The following is a 21,130-nucleotide window of genomic DNA, read 5'->3' on the forward strand; positions in this document are numbered from 1 at the left end:
TTACTGAAATCTTTAATCGTATAAAAAACAAATTCTCAGAATCTTCTTTTCATTACTTTTTTTAAAGCTTCGTAAACTTGTTACTCCGCACAAATTGTGTTAGTTGAAATTTGTGCATTCTGTTAAAAAAAATGCTTATGCATGCTATTGAAATTTATAAAGGAAAGAGAAGATTATTTTGGGAAGAGAAAAAAAAAAAAAAAAAAAAAAAAGCCCCTTGAAGCATTTCTGAAGACAACGATGACGACTCCTTTTGCAACAAACCAATGATTGCCAAGCCAATAAGCTTATTTGTAGGTCATAAATAATTTCTTTAAATTATAATTTGCTTGATTTTACAGGTTACATTTTCATTTCTTTGGATAAAGTATAATTAATTAGCCAATTAGTTTTGTTTAAACAAACTAATTAGCTAATTCATTTCATTGTTGAGAACATAACCCATATTTTTAACGTTATGAATATGGGAAATATATTCCAGCTTTACGAGCGCACGCTAGGAACGAATTAACTTGTAAAGTCGGGAACTACCTGTACTGGCTTATGTTACCCATCTATGGACAAATTCAATGGAAAAGTTTGGTGAAACTCAAGCAGTTGCTCTTGACATTTTAAAGACATTTGATTGTGTTTGGCATAAAGGTCTTTTAAATAGGCTTCCAGCCATTGCTAATAGTAACTGATCAACGATCAGCAGTACGGATTCTGTGTCGATCAGCTGGTGATATACTGGCTTATGTTACCCACCTACAGACAAATTCAATGGGGAAGTTTGGTGAAACTCAAGCAGTTGTGCTTGACATTTTAAAGACATTTGATTGTGTTTGGCATAAAGGTCTTCTAAATAAGCTTCCACCTTATGGTTTACCTACTGTTTTTTGTAATTGGGTATTCAGTTTCCTCTCTGACTACTCACTTTGGATGATGGTAGATATCTTTGTTTTCTAACTTTTCCACTAATGCTGGTGTTCCCAAGGTTGTTCTTTCTTCCACTCTTTTCCTCTTGTATATTAATGACCTTCTTCCATTGACCGGAAATCCTATCCATAGTTTTGCTTATGACAGCACACTGCAACCCATCTTCCAGTTTGAGAAACTTTGTGCCCTGCACAAACAGCTTCAGCTTCTCAAATATCCAATACCAATTTGTTAAATGCTGATCTCCAGGTAATTCTTCAGTGGGGGTAAAGATAACTTAGTTGATTTCACTCCTAAAACTCAGTCCTGTCTTATATCTTGCAAAAAGGATTCTTCTGCTCTTATGTTTATCTTCAATGACACTGATTTCTAATCTCTCTTGGCATAAGCACATTACAAATGTTGCTTCCTCTGCATCTAAAAAACTGTTTTTTCCTTTACTCTCAGCATTACTTTTCTTCTAAACATTTGTTCACTCTCAAATCACAAATCTGTCCTACCATGGAATATCGTTCCAACGTTTGGGGTTGGTACCCCACCAAAACCTCTCTCAGGCTTCTGGATTCCATTCAAGCAATACCAATAAGTAATCGAAAGACTGCAAATCAACAAGATCACAAAACCTTGAAAAACTTACAACTAAAACAGCCAATCAATCGCACTGTTGGGGGTTTTCCCCAACGATACGATTAATGCAAGATAACAATGCATAACAAGGTAATTAATCTAATACCACTTCCAAAACCCAAGACAATCAGAGCGCAAGTCCAAATACACAACTTAAAATTTAACTTAACAATAATCAAGCAGTATTTTACATTTTAACAAGTGACAGTCTGAACTCAACCCTGACACCAGAAAACTGGGATCAGGATCAAGCCAGTAAACACAAATACAGGCTGTCACAACAGAGACATCCAAACAAAACAAGGAGAAAACACTAACGTTGAGAACCTCAACCAGTACTGATAGCAATTTACTAAACAGCCACGACAACTTCTATAATATACAAGTTCAGCTGAAACTATCAGCACGAACAAACAAATAGAAGTTAAAACGATAAAACAGGTCATAAAATCTAAAACCCTTTATGCAGCAACTAGCATAAAATCATTTTAAATAAGTTCAGGTTTAAACAACTATTAAGGTTATTAAGACAACAGAATCACTGCTGCCAAAGACATATGACCCAAGCTATGGGTGAAAGATCCACTAAAACCCCAAATCATCAGCTAAAAATAATTAGCATGAACAATTCATCAGCAGAAAAAGGTGAATTAACAAAATACATTCAAGAGGACAGTTAGGTTAATTAATGACTCAACTCTAACAGAGTCTCTCCACCCTGTCTCACAGATGTTCTATTTCTGCTGCTGCATGCAGCAGAAGGCATACTTCCATGGGCCTGGTTCTCCTGAATTGGCTTCTATAAGTCCTTCTCTCCCTCCCCCAAAGCAATACAAACATATGCCGCAACCAGTCAACATCCTTTCACTGTCCCACTTCAAACTCACAGAAGAAACCTTCCTCCTTCCGTTTTCTGCAACAACCTTCCTTCATATATATTTCCCGAAAAGTACAATCGGCAGAAATTCAAGTCTAATATTAACAAGTATCTTCTTTCATCTTCTCAACCTTCGGCCCATGCATGGTACTAAGTACTATAGGTTCTAATACCTCTCATGATGTTTTCATGAAAAAAAAAAAAAAAAAAAAAAAAAACAACACATGTTTATATAGGTATTTTCCCTTTGGAATACATTAAATTATTATGGACCTTGCCCGGGACACCCTGTATTTATAAGATAATAATAATAATAATACGAAAAATGAAATAAATAAATATACGAAACAAACTCACAGATGTCTGTCGATCTTTTTTGCTTCTCGATATTTCTTCAGCAATCGACGCAGCACACGCATTCTTCTTATCCATACTACTTTCCTTGGCATACGGGCATTTGCAGTACCTTTCCTTTTACCAGGACCACAATGTCTTCCTTTTCTCCGGGCCTCTGTATTTTTTCTGACCCTGGCACGAGAGTGAACAGCTACAGGCTTGCGGATAATTAAGCCACTTTTTATTAACTTGCGTATAGTCTGCCCTACACATAAGAAAGCAGAATACATTCAAATCCATATTATGAAAATTGAGCCCTTTCTCAAATTGTAATAAATTTTATTCTACCACAACTGGAGCACTTATTTTCACCCCATCTAAAACTTGGTCCTGTCTTATATCCTGCAAAAAGAATCCTTTTTTTCATCTGTTACTAAATAACACTGACTTGAATCTGTAAAATGTCTTTATTATGATAATATAAAATACATGCGTGCTAATTGTATAACTGTATATTAAAATATTAAAACAAAAGAAAAAATAAAATAAATGTTGTATGACAAGAATAAAATACATAAAATTAAAAGCGATAAAAGTTGTTTAAAATCACTAGAACCACTAACACAGGAGCTTTCATCAGCTATAGTGGTTGCAGGATGATCGACAATCTATATGTACCACATACGTCTCAACAGGTCTGTGACATGAACTATGGCATCTGTGCCCGGTTCACTTCTCGGGCACTGGAACCGGAAAGTGGATGGGCCACTCTAAATTGTTCGTCTCTTCGTAGGATAAGGGCTTCAAAGAGTGGATGATTGCGACAGCCCTTATCCCTATTAAGACTGTAGTGCTCAGAGGAACATATTCTTAAACTCTCCAGCCATTTCCGGTTCCAAAAACCATGTGCCTTACCCAGGATCATGGCTTCTTCGGCAGTAATGCCATGCCCAGTTTCCCACGCATGTTCCGCTACAGCTGAACCTCTGTAATTTGCAGTCTTAAGTGCTATTTAGTAGCATTACAGATGAATTACAGAGTTCCTGACTCCAGAGACCTTTTCAATGAGAATCCTTTTTTGCAAGATATAAGACAATCCATTAAAAAAAAAAAATTACTAATCCATTGTAAATAAAAATGAACATGAAATTTCCATAAAATTTTTATAAAAACATACAAAATCATTTACTCAAATCACATAAACTTGACTGCTTTACACTTTAAGCATATTAAACTGCAGCTTTTTTCTGACCACTGAAATTGGACATACATGCAAAAAAGTAATAAAATACAATTCTTTGTAGTTAATATCATCACATGGGATATATTTCGTATGAGAATATTATAATTATTCACAGATTAAAAGAGACATCAAAGGTCTCCTCTTTGAGTTAAAATTTTTTTAAATCAGACACACATTTATTTAATATATAAACAATAAGGCAAGCTATTTGCCAATACTGATCATACCATTTTACATGTGGTTTATATTATAAATAATAATGATAAAATTGAAAAATCAATAATGGTAAATTGAACCAAATGAAAAAGTGTACAAATCTGCCCACTTTTATTGGAAGCAGTTCTGTCGTGTTTATTCAATAAAAAATCCAAATGAGCAGTATATACAATTTAATCGAAAAATAGATATTTCTCCTGTTTCCAAAAAACTATTTACAGACACACGTCATTGTTCCAATTCTAGATTTTTTTTGATATTCTATACATTTATTTCATAGGTCAGTTTTGCCAAAACAATACACTTCCACAAAACCGATGTTACAAACTTTTTTTTTAACATCAATTTTGTGGAAGTTTAATTTTAAACATTTTTTAAAATTAAAATCATCTATAATAACTGTATGATAATCAACAAATAATTATAATAATAAAAAAAATAAAATCAGTAAAGATTGTAGGTTTATATGAAGTCTGATCAAAAAAGTTATAAGATTTTATTTAAGAGCAAAAGATGTATACTTTGTCACAACTATAATTGATATAATAGTGGAACATTTCAGCATTAAGTTTTGTGTGAGAGAGCGAGAGAGATCCAATAAAATGGTCAGAGAGTAAAAACCAGGCATATTATAGATTCTGATTCTCCTGAGAGAAAAGTTAGAAGAATGCCACCTGGTTTTTGAAAGTGGTGGATTTCTCCACCATGGCCATGTTCTTCCCACACTACACTCTCTATTCTGTCTATCTGGACCAGAAGTATTTCTGGTCCAAAAAACATGCCAGTGGTACCTCACCTTCCATATTCACCCAATCTTGTCCCATATGATTTTTCTTTTATCTAAACTCAAAATTAAGCTGAAAGAACAAAAATTTGATGATGAATTCAAACCAATCAACAGAATGCAAAAAAGCAGAACCGGCAGAAATACTGGAACACTTGTATGTTACCCACATGGGGAAAACTATTTTGAAAGAGACTACTTGCAAAAACGTTAGTACAATTTTTTTTTTAGAAAAATAAAGTCCAAACTGTTTAATCAGACCTTGTATTTCAATATAGGCTCTGAAATAACTTGAAAGTTGCATGCATCTCTTGTGTAAATTAGCAATTTACATTTTGGTGATATAATTTTCTCTATTATTGTAGTATCTATTATAGATAATACAAAAAAAAAAAAAATAATAATAATAATACAAATTCAGCAAAATTCAAAGCAAACTCACATTTTGTTTTTCATTTCTTTCTCTGCAAGTTGTCACCACCAAGTAAGCTGTTGTTGTTATTTGGTTTTTAGGAGCATTAGCAACTAAGGCCATATTGCTCCAGGAATATGCGGTGGTCATTCCCTGACCTTTCCGCATCCTCCGTATTTGGTGGTGACGGGCTTGAACCCCGGTCTAATCAAGAAAGCGCGTGCTACGCACTGCTGCTCCTTCCCACCTGGCTACGGAGGCGTCACCAAGTAAGCTGAATGCAGTATGTTCCACCTAAACTAACCAAAAGTTTTCTTACTTTTTTTTTTTTTTTTAAAAGCATGGTATGACCCAGCCTACATCCAAGGCTTCAAAGACTGTCAAGTGTGACTATACTAAGCTTTATGCATACAGGCCCGAGGCCCTATAAATTATTCTGACTTTTCTGTTATAGCAACGGATTTATTTCTTCACAAATATGTATATACAGGGTGTTTCATAAGATGTAGGCCATCAGAATTAATTCAGGACCTGAAAACAATGAAAAAAGTTTACACAAACACATGCCCATTTCTAGGTTTCTATTCTCTGTTGTTTACTTCAGGGGTCCCCAACCTTTTTCATCAGAGGGCCGCATAGAAATTTCATAACAAATGGCGGGCCAGAGTCGGTGCAGTTTTGACGACTAAAAGCACTGTAAACCAAAAATGCAATTTTAGCGACTTCACCAGGTTAAATGGGGTGTACAAAATAGAAAAAAATATAAACACAGGATATTTATTGTAATTAAAGACAGTCATATCAAAAATCACATTTGATATTACAGAAATAGCAATAATTGAAATGTTAGGTTTAATAGTAGAAGTTCCCAATCTTAAAAAGTCTTGCAAATGTTCATCTGTCATTTTTGAATATATTTGTTCACATAGGTAAGTGCTACCAAAAATAGAAATTATTCTTCTTGCTAATTTTTTTAATTTTGGAAATTCGTTTTCTGTCAAAGTTTTATAAAAGTTAATTAATGTTTCATTTTTCAATAATGTTTTCAGGTTATCGTTAGTTTAAAGATCTATGATTTCTAATTGTAGATCTTTACCTATTTGTGAAACATTTACATCAAATGGATTCTGAAAGAATGTAAATAAGTTTCTATTGTTTTCAAAATCAACAAATGCTTTCATCAATAATTCAAGATTTCGGACAAAATTGTCGGTAGAAAAATCAGAACTGGGCATATTATAATATAAACTTTCACAACACAAAAAAATGGGAAAAATTATTTTGTTCAATTTGATTTTTAAATAATTCTTATTTTGTGTGAAATGCTTTAATATTGTAGTACAAGTCATGTACAAGTTGATCGCAACTTCGGAGTTTTTTATTCAATGTATCCAAATGTTCACAAATATCTGTTAAAAATGTAAGTTCCCATAACCATTTAAAGTCTGTTAGTTCTGGGACCAGTTTTAATTTTTCATTCATGATTATGTCTATTTCGGTTCTGAGTTAGAAAAAATATCTTTTTAACCCATTACCGCGACTCAACCATTGTACCTCCGTATGGTACAACAAATCGCCATATTTGCTTTCGATTTGCTGCAAGAAAATTTTAAACTGATGATGGTTCAGGCCATTTTTTCATATAAAATTCGCAATACTAATTATAGTCGACACGATTGAGTTCGAAGACAAAAATGTACTGCACAATGATTGCTGGTGAATAAACGAAATTGCATGTCTTTCGATGTTTTTGGAATCAAAATATTTATTAACATGGCCGATGAAAATGCAAGTTTCTTTTTTGGAAAAGAAATCTTTTCCAAAAAAGATTTCTATAGAATAAATTTTGACAAGGCAGATGAAATTGTCTTGCCGGTTGAAATCATCTGGCGAGCCTGATCTGGCCAGTGGGCCATAGGTTGGGGACTCCTGGTTTACTTGATGAGGTTAACTTCACAAGAAATGGTATAATCAATTTTCACAACACCCAGGATTCAGGGCACAGAATCAGCATATCTTCATCCAGTCAGGCTACAAATTATTTACGGCTGTTAATCAGTCCTTTTGATTTTCCTGCAATATTAACTGGAGAAACCTATTCCAATTTTTTTAAGGAATGAGTTTATCTAGACTCCAGTATAAATCATGTTATGTGATTTAAAACAATAATACTAAAATTAATAAATTAACCTGCAACTGCTTTTATTAATTTTTCCCCCCTAAGTAACACCATTCACCAAATTATCATGTGTGTATCACATTGTTGTATAATTTGAATTACACACATTACTCTTTATAAACTGGGTACATTCACCTAAAAGATACAATCAGCTTTCTAGATTTAAAACAATTATTTTCAACTTTCCCCAACTCCAATTTCACATCGCCAAACATGAAAATTATAAGAAAATAGCTGACCTCTGATTTCGGAATTGTTGTTGGATTTATTGGTGCAAGGGCTACTAAGGCCATAATGCACCTATTTCAGTCTTATTTGGTACATGATTGTTATATTAAATAAAAGGATTCAGATCAGGTGATATTTGTTTATCAGTTTGAGGAAGGTAAAAACATCATTAATATCTCGTCGGTCTCCAAGAATCTGTTGTAAGGTAAGTTTATTAGAGGAAGATAGATGTGAAGAGAAAGCTGTTTTTCGTTCTCTCAGATATAATGGGCATTCAATGATCAAGTGGTTTACTGTGAGTTGAGTTTGACAGTTGCTGCATAGTGGAGGGTCTTCCTGAGTGAGTAAATAACTATGAGTTAGGTGAGTATGTCCTATTCGAATTCTAGCAAGTACTACTTCTTCCTTTCTATTGCCCCTTAGGCTTGATAGCCACTTCTTGTGATCCTTTTTGATCTGAAAAAGCTTATTGTTTTTTTCTCCCTGCCAAATGGATAGCCATTTTTTTCTAACATTGGTATGTATGATGCATTTTAAATCTGTGTAAGGTATCTGCATGTCTGATTTTATGTTACTGGTGTTCTTGGCTGCAAGATCCGCTTGTTCGTTTCCTCTGATTCCAGAGTGCCCAGGTATCCAACAGAAAATTAATTTTTGCCTGTTTGCAAGAAGCTGCATTAACTTGGTTTGAATTTGTTGTAGAAACGGATGACTGGATGGAAATTTACACTGAAGAGCAGATACAGCACTTAAGGAATCGGTGTAGATAATAGTTTGCAGATATAATGACTGTTTTACATTGTCTAGCGCCATCAGGATAGCATACAGTTCTGCGGTGTAAATACTGTACTCCAAAGGAAGCTGCTGGGATATTGTAATGTTTGGTAGAACTGCAGCTGCTCCAACTTTACTATCTGTCTTGGAACCATCAGTGTAAATTTGGGTAAAACTAGAGAACTGAAAAGAGTGAGTTGCATGGATCTGCTGAAGACTGAAATTTGGAAGTGCATTCTTTCCCCATTGTTGGAAGTGTTGGTCAACATTGGCCAAGGGTATTTGCCATGGTGGCATAGCCGTGCTATTATCTAAAGTTATGTCATTCATATTTAGTTCCCAGCACGTAGTTATGCTTTCTAATCTAATTCCACATGGTTTATTCTGCAAAGGTTTATTTTGGTACAAATTATGCCATTTTGGGGTGAATAAATACTGCTTTATTGGATGATGTGGGAAACTTTTGATTTTTGCTGCATAACTTAATAACAGAGCTTGCCGACGAAGAAATAGGGGTGGTTCATGTGCTTCCGTATAGAGACTCTGAACTGGCGATGTACGAAAAGCTCCCAGTGCAATTCGGAGGGCATTGTGATGTACTGGGTCGAGCCATTTTAATACACTTTCTCTAGCTGAGGCATATGCAGGTGACCCATAGTCTAGTTTGGATCTTATGAGCGACCGGTATAAGTGCAGCAGCATGTACCGATCTGCACCCCATGACATAGCGGAAATTGCCCTGAGGAGATTCAGCTTCTTTAGACAGGTTGTACGAATGTGTTTAATATGCTCTAAGAAACTAAGTTTTCTATCCAGAATTAGTCCAAGAAAGCTAATACTCTGTTGAAAAGAAATTGGATGAGAATCAAGATGTAAATCGGGATCTGGATGTAAATTCCGTTTACGGCAAAAATGAATTGCTGTTGTTTTTTGTTTTGAAAGTCTGTATCCATTGTTTTTGGCCCACTGAACAAGCTTGTTAATTGTACCTTGAAGCTGCCTTTCAATGAAACGCATGTTTTGTGACTGGCTTGAGATTGCCAGATCGTCGGCATACAGATAAGTTTCAACTGTGTCGGGAATACATTTGGTAATGGAATTAATCCTGAGAGAAAAGAGCGTGGCACTAAGCACAGAACCTTGAGGGGCCCCCTCTTCTTGCAGAAACGTTTGTGAGAGAGCAGAGTGAAAACGTACCTGAAAGGTCCTATTGCTCAAAAAGTTCTGAATAAATTTTGGAAGATGACCACGAATACCGGATTCATAGAGATCATGAAGAATTCCATACCGCCAGGTTGTATCAAAAGCTTTTTCGATGTCAAGACATATCATCACTAGGTGTTCGTTCCTGAGAAATGCATTTCGGATATTTCCTTCAGCTTTGACCATAAGGTCAAGTGTTGATCTAGTTCTTCGAAATCCATATTGATTTTGGCTTAGAATGCATTCAGTCTCTAGGAACCATGTCAATCTGGCATTAATTATTTTTTCTAATGCTTTTCCTATACAACTAGTTAACGCTATCGGTCTGTAATTTACTGGATCTGAATGGTCCTTTCCTGGTTTTGGGAAAGCTAGTACGATAGATTGACGCCAACTGGTAGGGTAGTAGTCCTCGCCAAAGATTCTATTATACAGTTTTAGCAGAGCAGAAAGGGACTCTTCACTTAAGTGATATAACATGGCATAGTACACTCCATCAGGGCCAGCAGCACTATTTTTGGATCTTGCAAGTTCGAAGAATTAATGGAAAATATCCACCTATAACCACTCCGATAATATATCTAAAAGGCAAAGAAATCTGCAATCCTCCCGATTTTTTCAAAGGTTTCACCTAATGTATTAGAAATATCGGGAGGATTGCAGATTTCTTTGCCTTTTAGATATATTATCGGAGTGGTTATAGGTGGATATTTTCCATTAATTCTTCGAACTTTATTCCAAACAGTTCTGATATTTGTGGTCCTGTTTATAGAGGAGGCATATTTAGACCATGTCTCTTTTTTGCTTATTCGTTGTATGTGACGAGATTTAGCTCTTGTTTTCTTGAACTGTATGAGGTTAGCTGTGGTTGGGTATTTACGAAATAAGTTCCAGTATCTATTCTTTTCTTTTTTCGCATTGGTACAGGCTTCATTCCACCATATTTTTGGGTGGGAGCGAGTTTTCATAGATGATCTGGGTATACTGGTTTCTGCAGCTGCTATCATTTGCTGAGTTATGTATGTTACGGCAGAGTCAATGGTGAGGGTCTCGATAGTCTGAATATCTAGATGTGCCAGCTCTTGATATTTCTTCCAGTTAGCTTTGTCGAATTTCCAAACAGTTTTTATCTCAGTTTGAGGAGGAGAGTTAGCCGATAGTGTGCATATTACGATTTCGGAATTACCCTCGGTTACGATGTTATTGTTGTGTATTAATACAAGGCCATATTCCATTTCTGTTTATGGATGCAGAATTTCAAATTAAATAGATACTAAAAATGAAATCCTTCAGTACAAAACTGAAAGAATAACATTCTTTCCTAAAAATTGCACCCTAAGAGCACTACTGCATTCATTGCAGGAAAAATCAAAATTACTGTATAATTTAAGTAGCTTAAGGTAATACAAAATTGTCTGCATTTTAATTTTTTACTATTCATTAAAATAATTTTTTCAAAGTATACATTCATATCCCCTTATCATTAATCTATTAGTTTGTGTATATTACAACACAGCAGCATATCACTATTTTTTTTTGTTCTTAGAACAAGTCCCTAACACTGATGGTGTTTGCAAATTAAATTTCATTGCATAACTTAAAATGGCTGGGCTGCTGATGTAACCCAACAAATAAAACAGCCTATCTTGTTTGGTTATAATAATTATTCAGACTCTGTTGGTAGCTCAGAGCAAAGATTCAAATTTCAATAAAGAATTAGTTTTACTGTATCACAAGAAAACAACATGTCTGAAATTAGCATTAGTAGAGGCATATGATGCAAGAAAGCAAGCTTATGCAGCATCAGCCAAAAAAAAAAAAAAAAAAACTTCCACTTCACCCCTCCGTTCGTTCGAAATACCTGTCCAGCTGAGCCTTAAATTTATTTAGGCTATCAACCTCCACAACAAGGGATGGAAGTCGGTTCCACCAACCAACTACCCGCTGGCTAAATGCAAATTTCCGCACATCTATCCTACATCTGTCTTTCCTCAATTTGAATTTATGCCCTCTCAGGTGATTATTCTGAGAAAGAGGAAGAATCCCATCAGCAATGAGCATGCTCAAACCATTCAAGGCTTTATACACCTCTATCAGATCACCTCGCCAGTGCATAGTCTCCAGACACTAATCTGCAAAACTGAAGCCTTTCTTTGTAAGAGCAACCCTTTGTCCCATTCACTAATCTTGTTGTCCTTCTCTGTACTCGTTCCAACAGCTCTACATCCTTCTTGAAATGAGGCCTCCAGACCTGTATACAGTACTCAAGGTCTTCCACGTGCAACAGTATCAAAAGCCTTTCTAAGATCCAAGTATATAAAATCAAAGTTATTCCCTGCATCCGGCTCTTTTGTGACTGCATCATAGTATCCAATCAAATTGGTCAGGCAAGACTTCCCCTTAACAAAACCATGCTGTGTCCGAGCTATAACTGAAGTCTTGTCTAGATGATTCTGCAGTGCTTCTTTAACCAGTGCCTCCATTAATTTTCCTGGAACAGCAGTTAAACTCACAAGTGTATAATTACTCATGTCAGCCTTTGATCCTCCTTTGTGTCCAAATCTAATGTCCATGAGCGAAATATGGTTAAACAAAGGGATTGCTTTTTGGCACAATGACATCTTCAATTTCTTGCATCACTGCTTACTGCAGGAATTATGAAATGACATCATGGAAGAGCTAAAGTTGAGAAGATTAAAGGCCTGAGATATCACAAGGTAGAAACTGTTATTCTGATGTGAAAAATGGCCATCAAAAAATTGCCAATGTTTTTAAGGTTGAGAATGCATTTGCATATATAGTAACCCATTGCCAACTATTCCAGACTTAAATCCATGGATGATAAAAATATGGATGACAAGGGCTAGTACCAATGGGGTGGCCTGGGAAAGCAATCATTTAGTAACATATTTAGTAATTAAAATACATTCATTCTCATCACTTGTACTACAATGAGGACTGATTTCAGCTTCCAGCTCTCTAGAAATAGCAATACATCATCAGCCATTTTCAATCCACTGCAGGATGAAGGCCTCTCCAGCAACGTTCCAGTTCCTTCTGTTTTGAGCACTGGACATCCATTTACTACCCCCACAAACTCATGAATTTCATCTATCCATCTCCGCCTTTGTCTTCCAGGTTTTCTTCTAGCTCCTCTTGGATACCATTCTGTTATTTTCTTAGTCCATCTGTCATCATGTCTTCGAGCTATGTGTCCTGCCCAAGACCATTTTAGTTCTTTAGTTTTGATAAGAATGTCCTTTACTTGAGTTTGTTGCCTAATCCATGTGTTTCTCTTCTTATCTAACAGTCTGATTCCCAATATGATTCGTTCCATTCTTCGCTGTGTAGTTCTCAGCTTCTCTTCCATTCTTTTGGTGAGTGCCCAAGTTTCACTTCCATAAGTCATGGTGGGGAGTATACATTGGTTCATTATTTTACGTTTCAGACAAACTGGGATATTGCTCTTCAGTATGTGACTATATTTCCTGAATGTTATCCATCCAAAATTTATTCTTCTCTTGACTTCCAGCCATTTATCATTATTACAGCTAATAACTTGTCCCAGATAAGTATACGACTCCACCTTTTCAATTAGCAATACAGTAAACCCCAGCTATTCGCGGTTGCTGATTTAATATAAAATGAAACTTAATAAAAAAAAAAAAAAAGTGAATTTTAAAACCCCGTAAACATTATCCGCCATAAAAAAACATGGGCATAGCTAAAATTATCTTTCCCGGTAAAAACAGTGCTCAGCGGGTGGGGAGGGAGAGGGGTGACAAAATCGCGAGCGTGGATGTTTCTCGCTAATCCTTGTTCAGTATGTGTTAATGCGCTTGTCATGGAAGGTTTTGTCGTTTGCTCCTAATTTATATGCTTATAAAAGTGATAAATCTACCGTTTTGCAGTGTAAAACAGACTTTTTCGAGTGTGTTAACGGAAGAAAGTGACTTTATTGTGGACAACTTCTTTCTAACCCGTACAAAAATATGGCTACGAATAACAAGGGAAATGTGAAAAGATTAAAGAAGGTGATGACATCAGCGAATAAAATTGAGTCATTAGACAAAATTTCTAATGGTGAAAATGTCTCCTCAGTGGCAAAACATTATAAAATCAATGAGTCAACGGTACGATCAATCAAGAAATCAGAAGAAAAAATCTGCCGTAGTGTCCATGAAAACGTGCTAATTGACTCAAAAATTTGCTCTGTAACTCGTGATGTTAAATTAGAAAAAATGGAAAAGGCTTTAAATCTGTGGATATAAGACTGAACTCAAAATAAAATTCTGTTAAGTTTACTCATCATTCGTGAAAAGGCAAAACTCCTTTAAAACAGGTGATAGCACTGACAGGATAAGTTTTTTAGTTAGCAAAGGCGCTGGTTTGAAAGATTTGGTTGAAATTTCTAATAAATATTACATTTAATATTAAATTGTTTCTTATTTTCATTTTGATGCCATATGTTTGCATTTCTAATGGTCATATTATGAAGGTACATATAATACATACATAGACAAAATTTTAGACTAGTTTTTCTTATATATTTCATACTTTGGAACGGAACCCCTTTATTACTATGGGATCCATAACTCAGTATTCGTGGCATTTCTCAGGAACGTAACCCCCGCGAATAGCAGAGGTTTACTGTATTATGCAAAACAACATCACAATTATATTAAGTACTACTTATGTCTGGTTTATTTACTTTTACACCAATCTTGTTCATTATTTATACTTACTACTGTTGATAAGTATTCTCAATGCTCTAGAGCTAGAACTTTCACGAGAAACTCTTCATTTACTATTGCACAGGTTGACACCTGAAATCCACATGTAAGGATGTACAAGCTCTATAAACTGTGCATAAATCATTGTCAAGGTTATTGAAAACATTACACAACATATAAAAATTCCACAATAATTAATGTATGCTTTTTACACCTGCAAACCTTCCAACTTTCAAAAATTTGTAAATTTCCAATAACAGGAAAATTTCCTGATCTCTTAGTAACCACTACAAGAATGTTCAACAACACGTATTAACTTAACATCAACTGACTGATATTAGAAACCATTTGCTTGACTAATGAAAATGCTATCAAAGTGCCAAACATATTTTGAAGGCTAAGAATGCATTTGCACATAATAGTAACCCATTGCTAACTACTCCCGACTTAATAATCCATGGATGATAAAACTGTGGTCGGCAAGGGCTAGTTTCAGTGGGGGTGGCCCAGGAAAATAATCCTTTAGCAAAGTATTTTGTCATTAAAATGTGCTCATCCTCATCACTTGTACTAAATGAGGACCAATACCTGCTTCATTTTCTGCTCCATGTCTAATGTTTTTAGTAGACTTGTAAAACGTGTGCTACCAGCTCTCTAGAAATAGCAATATTATGCAAAACAATATGACATTTACATTAAGTAATATTCATGCCTGGTTTATTTCCCTCTACATTCATCATGCTGATTATTTACACTACTGTTGATAAGTAATCCCGATGCTCTAGAGTTAGAACTTTCACGAGAAACTCTTCATTTACTACGGCAGAGATGGACACTTGAAATCCACATGTAAGGATGTACAAGCTCTAAACTGTGCATAAATCATTAAGACTACTGAAAATATCACACAGCAGATATATTTTCACAATAACTAATGTATGCTTTTTACACGTGAAAACCTTCCAACTTTCGAAAATCTGTAAATTTCCAATAACAGGAAAATTTCCCAATCTCTTGGTAACAACTGCAAGAATGTTCAACAACACGTATTAACTTAGCATGAACTGACGGGGGGAAACAGGCATTCTGTGTTATCAGATGCTCAGTCTAAAACACCGATGGATCCAATATCTTTCTATTTCAGAAGATTTAAGAGAAGTCCGGCTGCCTCCGGACTTCTCCTAAATCTTCCTACCTCCCTAAAATCCACTCACGCACACCTTCATGATGGTAAGCCCTGTGACGTCACCTGGTGGCAAAGAACGTATAAAGTGGTTCTCTTCAAGTTGCCAGGAGGATCAGAGAGGATCAGAGTGGAAGCAGAGGGTGCTAAGAATCTCTGGGTACACCCAGGCCGCCATGCACGGAAACTGAACTTGGGCTGTTACAATGTAAGATCGCTCATTGGTGAAGATAGGATATTAGAAAATTGGAAAAGGAATTAGAAAATGTGAATTGGAAAATCGTCAGTTTGGCTGAAACAAGAAGAAATGAATCACTTATAAGTTTATCAAGTGGAAATCTGCTGTACACCAATGGAAACAGTGAAAGGAGTTGGTCGAGTTGGTTTTCTGTTCCATAAAGATATAATTTCTAAGAGGTATAAGCTAAAGGTTATAATGATTTATGCACCAATGTCGAGCCATGATGAAGGGGATGAAGAAATGTACAACGAAATTGAGTGTCTTCTAGATGAGCAGGAACTTCAATGCTAAGATTGGAAAGAGATAAAAGAGTGCAGAAAGGGGAACTATACGAAATTTTGGATTTGGTGAAAGACTTGTGGAATTTGCAGAATCTCAAGGAATGTCAACAATGAACACTTTTTTCAAGAAAGAATAACAACTAATGAAATCGACTTCATCCTCACTAACAGAAAATATATGGTGAATGATGTTACCGTCCTGAACAAGGTAAATGTTGGAAGTGATCACAGAATGGTAAGATGCAGAACTGATATAAATGTAAGAAAAGAAAGGAAAAAACTGACTTGACTAAATGACACAAAGGTCTTTTGAGATAACAGAAGAGGAGAAAAAGCAGCATGTACTGGAAATTAAGAACAAGTTTGAATTTCTGCAGACTGCTCAGGACCAAGATATCAACGAGAAATATTACAACTTTCTAAAAGTGATAAAGCCCAAGAAACCTATAGGTAAAAAGAAATCCAAAGAAGAAAAAATTAGTCAAGAAACACTAGTCACGTTGAACTGAAGATGACAAATGAAGAGCAAGATAAACACTTACAGGGGCAAAATTGGATATACTGAGTTATGCAAAGCCATTAGAAAGAGACTCAGAGAAGACATAAGATTTAACAGAAGAAAAGTATAACAAGAATTAAGAGAAAACAAAGGACTTAAATCAGCAGCTATGAGCAGTAATACAGAAAAACAAATGATAGTGAAACTGAAGAATAGAGATGGTGTACTTGCTTGTGCCAGTGGGGTGGCCTACTGGCACTAGCCCTTGCCGAGCTCATGCTCTTGAGCCAGAACTTCATTTACTATTGCACAGGTTGACACCTGAAATCCATATATAAGGATGTACAAGCTCTAAACTGTGCATAAATCATTGTCAAGGGTATTGAAAACATTACACAACAGACAAAAATTCCACAATAATTAATGTATGCTTTTTACACCTGCAAACCTTCCAACTTTCAAAAATTTGTAAATTTCCAATAACAGGAAAATTTCCTGATCTCTTAGTAACAACTACAAGAATGTCCATGTATTAACTTAGCATCAACTGACTGATATCAGAAACATTTGCTTGACTAATGAAAATTCTATAAAAGTGCCAAACATATTTTGAAGGCTAAGAATGCATTTGTACTTATAGTAACCCACTGCTAATGTTCCTGACTTAATAATCCATGGACGATAAAACTGTGGTCAGCAAGGGCTAGTGCCAGTGGGGTGGCCCGGGTAAGCAATCCTTTAGCAACGTATTTTGTCATTAAAATGTGCTCATCTTCAATCACTTGTAGCACAACAATGAGGACCAATACCTGCTTCATTTTCTGCTCCAATCTCTAGAAATAGCAATATTAAGCAAAACAACATTATGATTACATTAAGTATACTATCCAGGCTCTGTTGATAGCTCAGAGCTCTGCCTGGTTTATTTACCTCTATATCCATCTTGCTGATTATTTACACTACTACTGTTGATAAGTATTCTCAATGCTCTAGAGAGCTAGAACTTCCATGAGAAACTCTTCATTTACTATTGCACAGGTTGACACTTGAAATCCACCTGTAAGGATGCACAAGCTCTAATCTGTGCATAAATCATTGTTAAGACTATTGTAAACACCACACAACAGATAAATTTCCACAATAACTAATGTATGCTTTTTACACCTGCAAACCTCCCAACATTCAAAAAGCCACAAATTTCCAATAACAGGGAAATTTTCCCCAATCTCTTAGTAATAACTGCAAGAATATTGATGACATTATTAACTTAGCATAAACTGACTGATATTAAAAATCTTGGCTTGACTACTATCTTATTCAATAAAAATTATTTACAGATTGATTGGAGATGTAATCAACTGTTGCTTTTGATATAACAATGTGTAAATGCTTGAGAATGCACAATTCTGATTTTTATGTTAAAAGAAAAAAAAAAAAAAAAAATGCAAATTTTGTTACCACCAATGACAACAAAGCATGCTTCAAAGTAGAGGTTTATCATCGACTCACTTTTACTATCACAAAATCTGAGGGCTTGTTGCCAGCTCAACTGACTGATATTAGAAAAATTTGCTTGACTATCTTGACTTTGAAAATGGCTATCAAAGTGCCAAATACATTTTGAAAGTTAAAAATGCATTTGCACATATAGTATTGCCAACTACTCATAACTTAATAATCCATGGATGATAAAACTGTGGCCAGCAAGGGGTGGTGCCAGTGGGGCGGCCTAGGAAAGCAATCCTTTAGCAACATAATTAGTCATTAAAATGTTCTCATCTTCATCATTTGTATCACAACAATGAGGACCAACTCCTGCTCCAATCTCTAGAAATAGCAATATTACGCAAAACAACATTATGATTACATTAAGTACTATTCAGGCTCTGTTGATAGCTCAGAGCTCTACGCCTGGTTTATTTACCTCTATATCCATCTTGTTGATTATTTACACTACTACTGTTGATAAGTATTCTCAATGCTCTAGAGAGCTAGAACTTCCACGAGAAACTCTTCATTTACTATTGCACAGGTTGACACTTGAAATCCACCTGTAAGGATGCACAAGCTCTAATCTGTGCATAAATCATTGTTAAGACTACTGAAAACACCACACAACAGATAAATTTCCACAATAACTAATGTATGCTTTTTACACCTGCAACCCTTACAACATTCAAAAAAGCCGTAAATTTTCAATAACAGGGAAATTTTCCCCAATCTCTTAGTAATAACTGCAAGAATATTGATGACATTATTAACTTAGTATCAACTGACTGATATTAAAAATCTTGGCTTGACTACAATGTTATTCAATAAAAATTATAACCAGCTGCCATTACAGATTGATTGGAGATGTAATCAACTGTTGCTTTTGGTATAACAATGTGGAAATTCTTGAAAATGCACAATTCTTCTGATTTTTATATTAAAAAAAAAAAAAAAAAAAACATGCAAATTTTGTTACCACCAATGACAACAAAGAATGCTTCCAGCTCAACTGACTGATATTAGAAACATTTGCTCGAATACAATGAAAATGGCTATCAAAGTGCCAAACACATTTTGAAAGTTAAGAATGCATGTGCACATATAGTATTGCCAACTATTCCTAACTTAATAACCAGTGGGGTGGCCTGGGAAAGCAATCCTTTAGCAAACATAATTAGTCATTAAAATGTTCTCATCTTCATCGTTTGTATCACAACAATGAGGACCAACTCCTGCTCCAATCTCTAGAAATAGCAATATTACGCAAAACAACATTATGATTACATTAAGTATACTATCCAGGCTCTGTTGATAGCTCAGAGCTCTATGCCTGGTTTATTTAGCTCTATATCCATCTTGCTGATTATTTACACTACTACTGTTGATAAGTATTCTCAATGCTCTAGAGAGCTAGAACTTCCACGAGAAACTCTTCATTTACTATTGCACAGGTTGACACTTGAAATCCACCTGTAAGGATGCACAAGCTCTAATCTGTGCATAAATCATTGTTAAGACTATTGAAAACACCACACAACAGATAAATTTCCACAATAACTAATGCATGCTTTTTACACCTGCAAACCTCCCAACATTCAAAAAGCCACAAATTTCCAATAACAGGTAAATTTTCTCCAATCTCTTAATAATAACTGCAAGAATATTGATGACATATATTAACTTAGCATCAACTGACTGATATTAAAAATCTTGGCTTGACTACAATGTTATTCAATAAAAATTATAACCAGCTGCCATTACAGATTGATTGGAGATGTAATCAACTGTTGCTTTTGGTATAACAATGTGGAAATTCTTGAAAATGCACAATTCTTCTGATTTTTATATTAAAAAAAAAAAAAACATGCAAATTTTGTTAACACCAATGACAACAAAGCATGCTTCCAAGTAGAGGTTTATCATCGACTCACTTTTATTATCACAAATTCTGCGGGCTTGCTGCCAGCTCAACTGACTGATATTAGAAACATTTGCTTGACTACAATGAAAATGGCTATCAAAGTGCCAAACACATTTTGAAAGTTAAGAATGCATTTGCACACATAGTATTGCCAACTATTCCTAACTTAATAATCCATGGATGATAAAACCGTGGTCGGCAAGGGCTAGTGCCAGTGGCCTGGGAAAGCAATCCTTTAGCAACATATTTAGTCATTAAAATGTTCTCATCTTCATTGCTTGTAGCACAACAATGAGGACCAACTCCTGCTTCATTTTCTGCTCTAATCTCTAGAAATAGAAATATTATGCAAAACAACATCGCAATTATATTAAGTACTACTTATGTCTGGTTTATTTACTTTTACATCAATCTTGTTCATTATTTATACTACTGTTGATAAGTATTCTCAATGCTCTAGAGCTAGAACTTTCACGAGAAACTCTTCATTTACTATTGCACAGATTGACACCTGAAATCCACATGTAAGGATGTACAAGCTCTAAACTGTGCATAAATCATTGTTAAGACTAATGAAAACACCACACAACAGATAAATTTCCAAAATAACTAATGAATGCTTTTTACACCTGCAAACCTCCCAACATTCAAAAAGCCGAAAATTTTCAATAACAGGGAAATTTCCCCCAATCTCTTAGTAATAACTGCAAGAATATTGAGACACGTATTAACTTAGCATCAACTGACTGATATTAAAAACCTTGGCTTGACTACAATCTTATTCAATAAAAATTATAACCAGCTGCCATTACTGATTGATTGGAGATGAAATCAACAGTTGCCTTTGATATAACAATGTGTAAATTCTTGAGAATGCACAATTCTTCTGATATTTATATTTATATTTAAAAAAAAAACAAAAAAAAAAAAAACACGCAAATTTTGTTACCACCAAAGACAACAAAGAGTGCTTCTAAGTAGAGG

The 21,130-nt window shown here is 35.1% G+C and overlaps 1 protein-coding gene across 1 annotated transcript in view; it reads right to left on the reverse strand.

Moving 5' to 3' along the window:
- Positions 1-21,130, reverse strand: part of LOC150080974 (large ribosomal subunit protein eL19-like) — a 101,209-nt gene that overhangs the window by 38,585 nt on the left and 41,494 nt on the right. The window contains exon 3 of the mRNA XM_090382014.1: positions 2,780-3,023. Coding sequence (XP_090238140.1) covers positions 2,780-3,023 — 244 coding nt within the window. The remainder of the gene's footprint in view (positions 1-2,779; positions 3,024-21,130) is intronic.

The sequence above is a fragment of the Mastigoproctus giganteus genome, chromosome 9, assembly GCF_048544385.1.
Source record: "Mastigoproctus giganteus isolate SK-2022 chromosome 9, ASM4854438v1, whole genome shotgun sequence".
NCBI lineage: Eukaryota > Metazoa > Arthropoda > Arachnida > Uropygi > Thelyphonidae > Mastigoproctus > Mastigoproctus giganteus.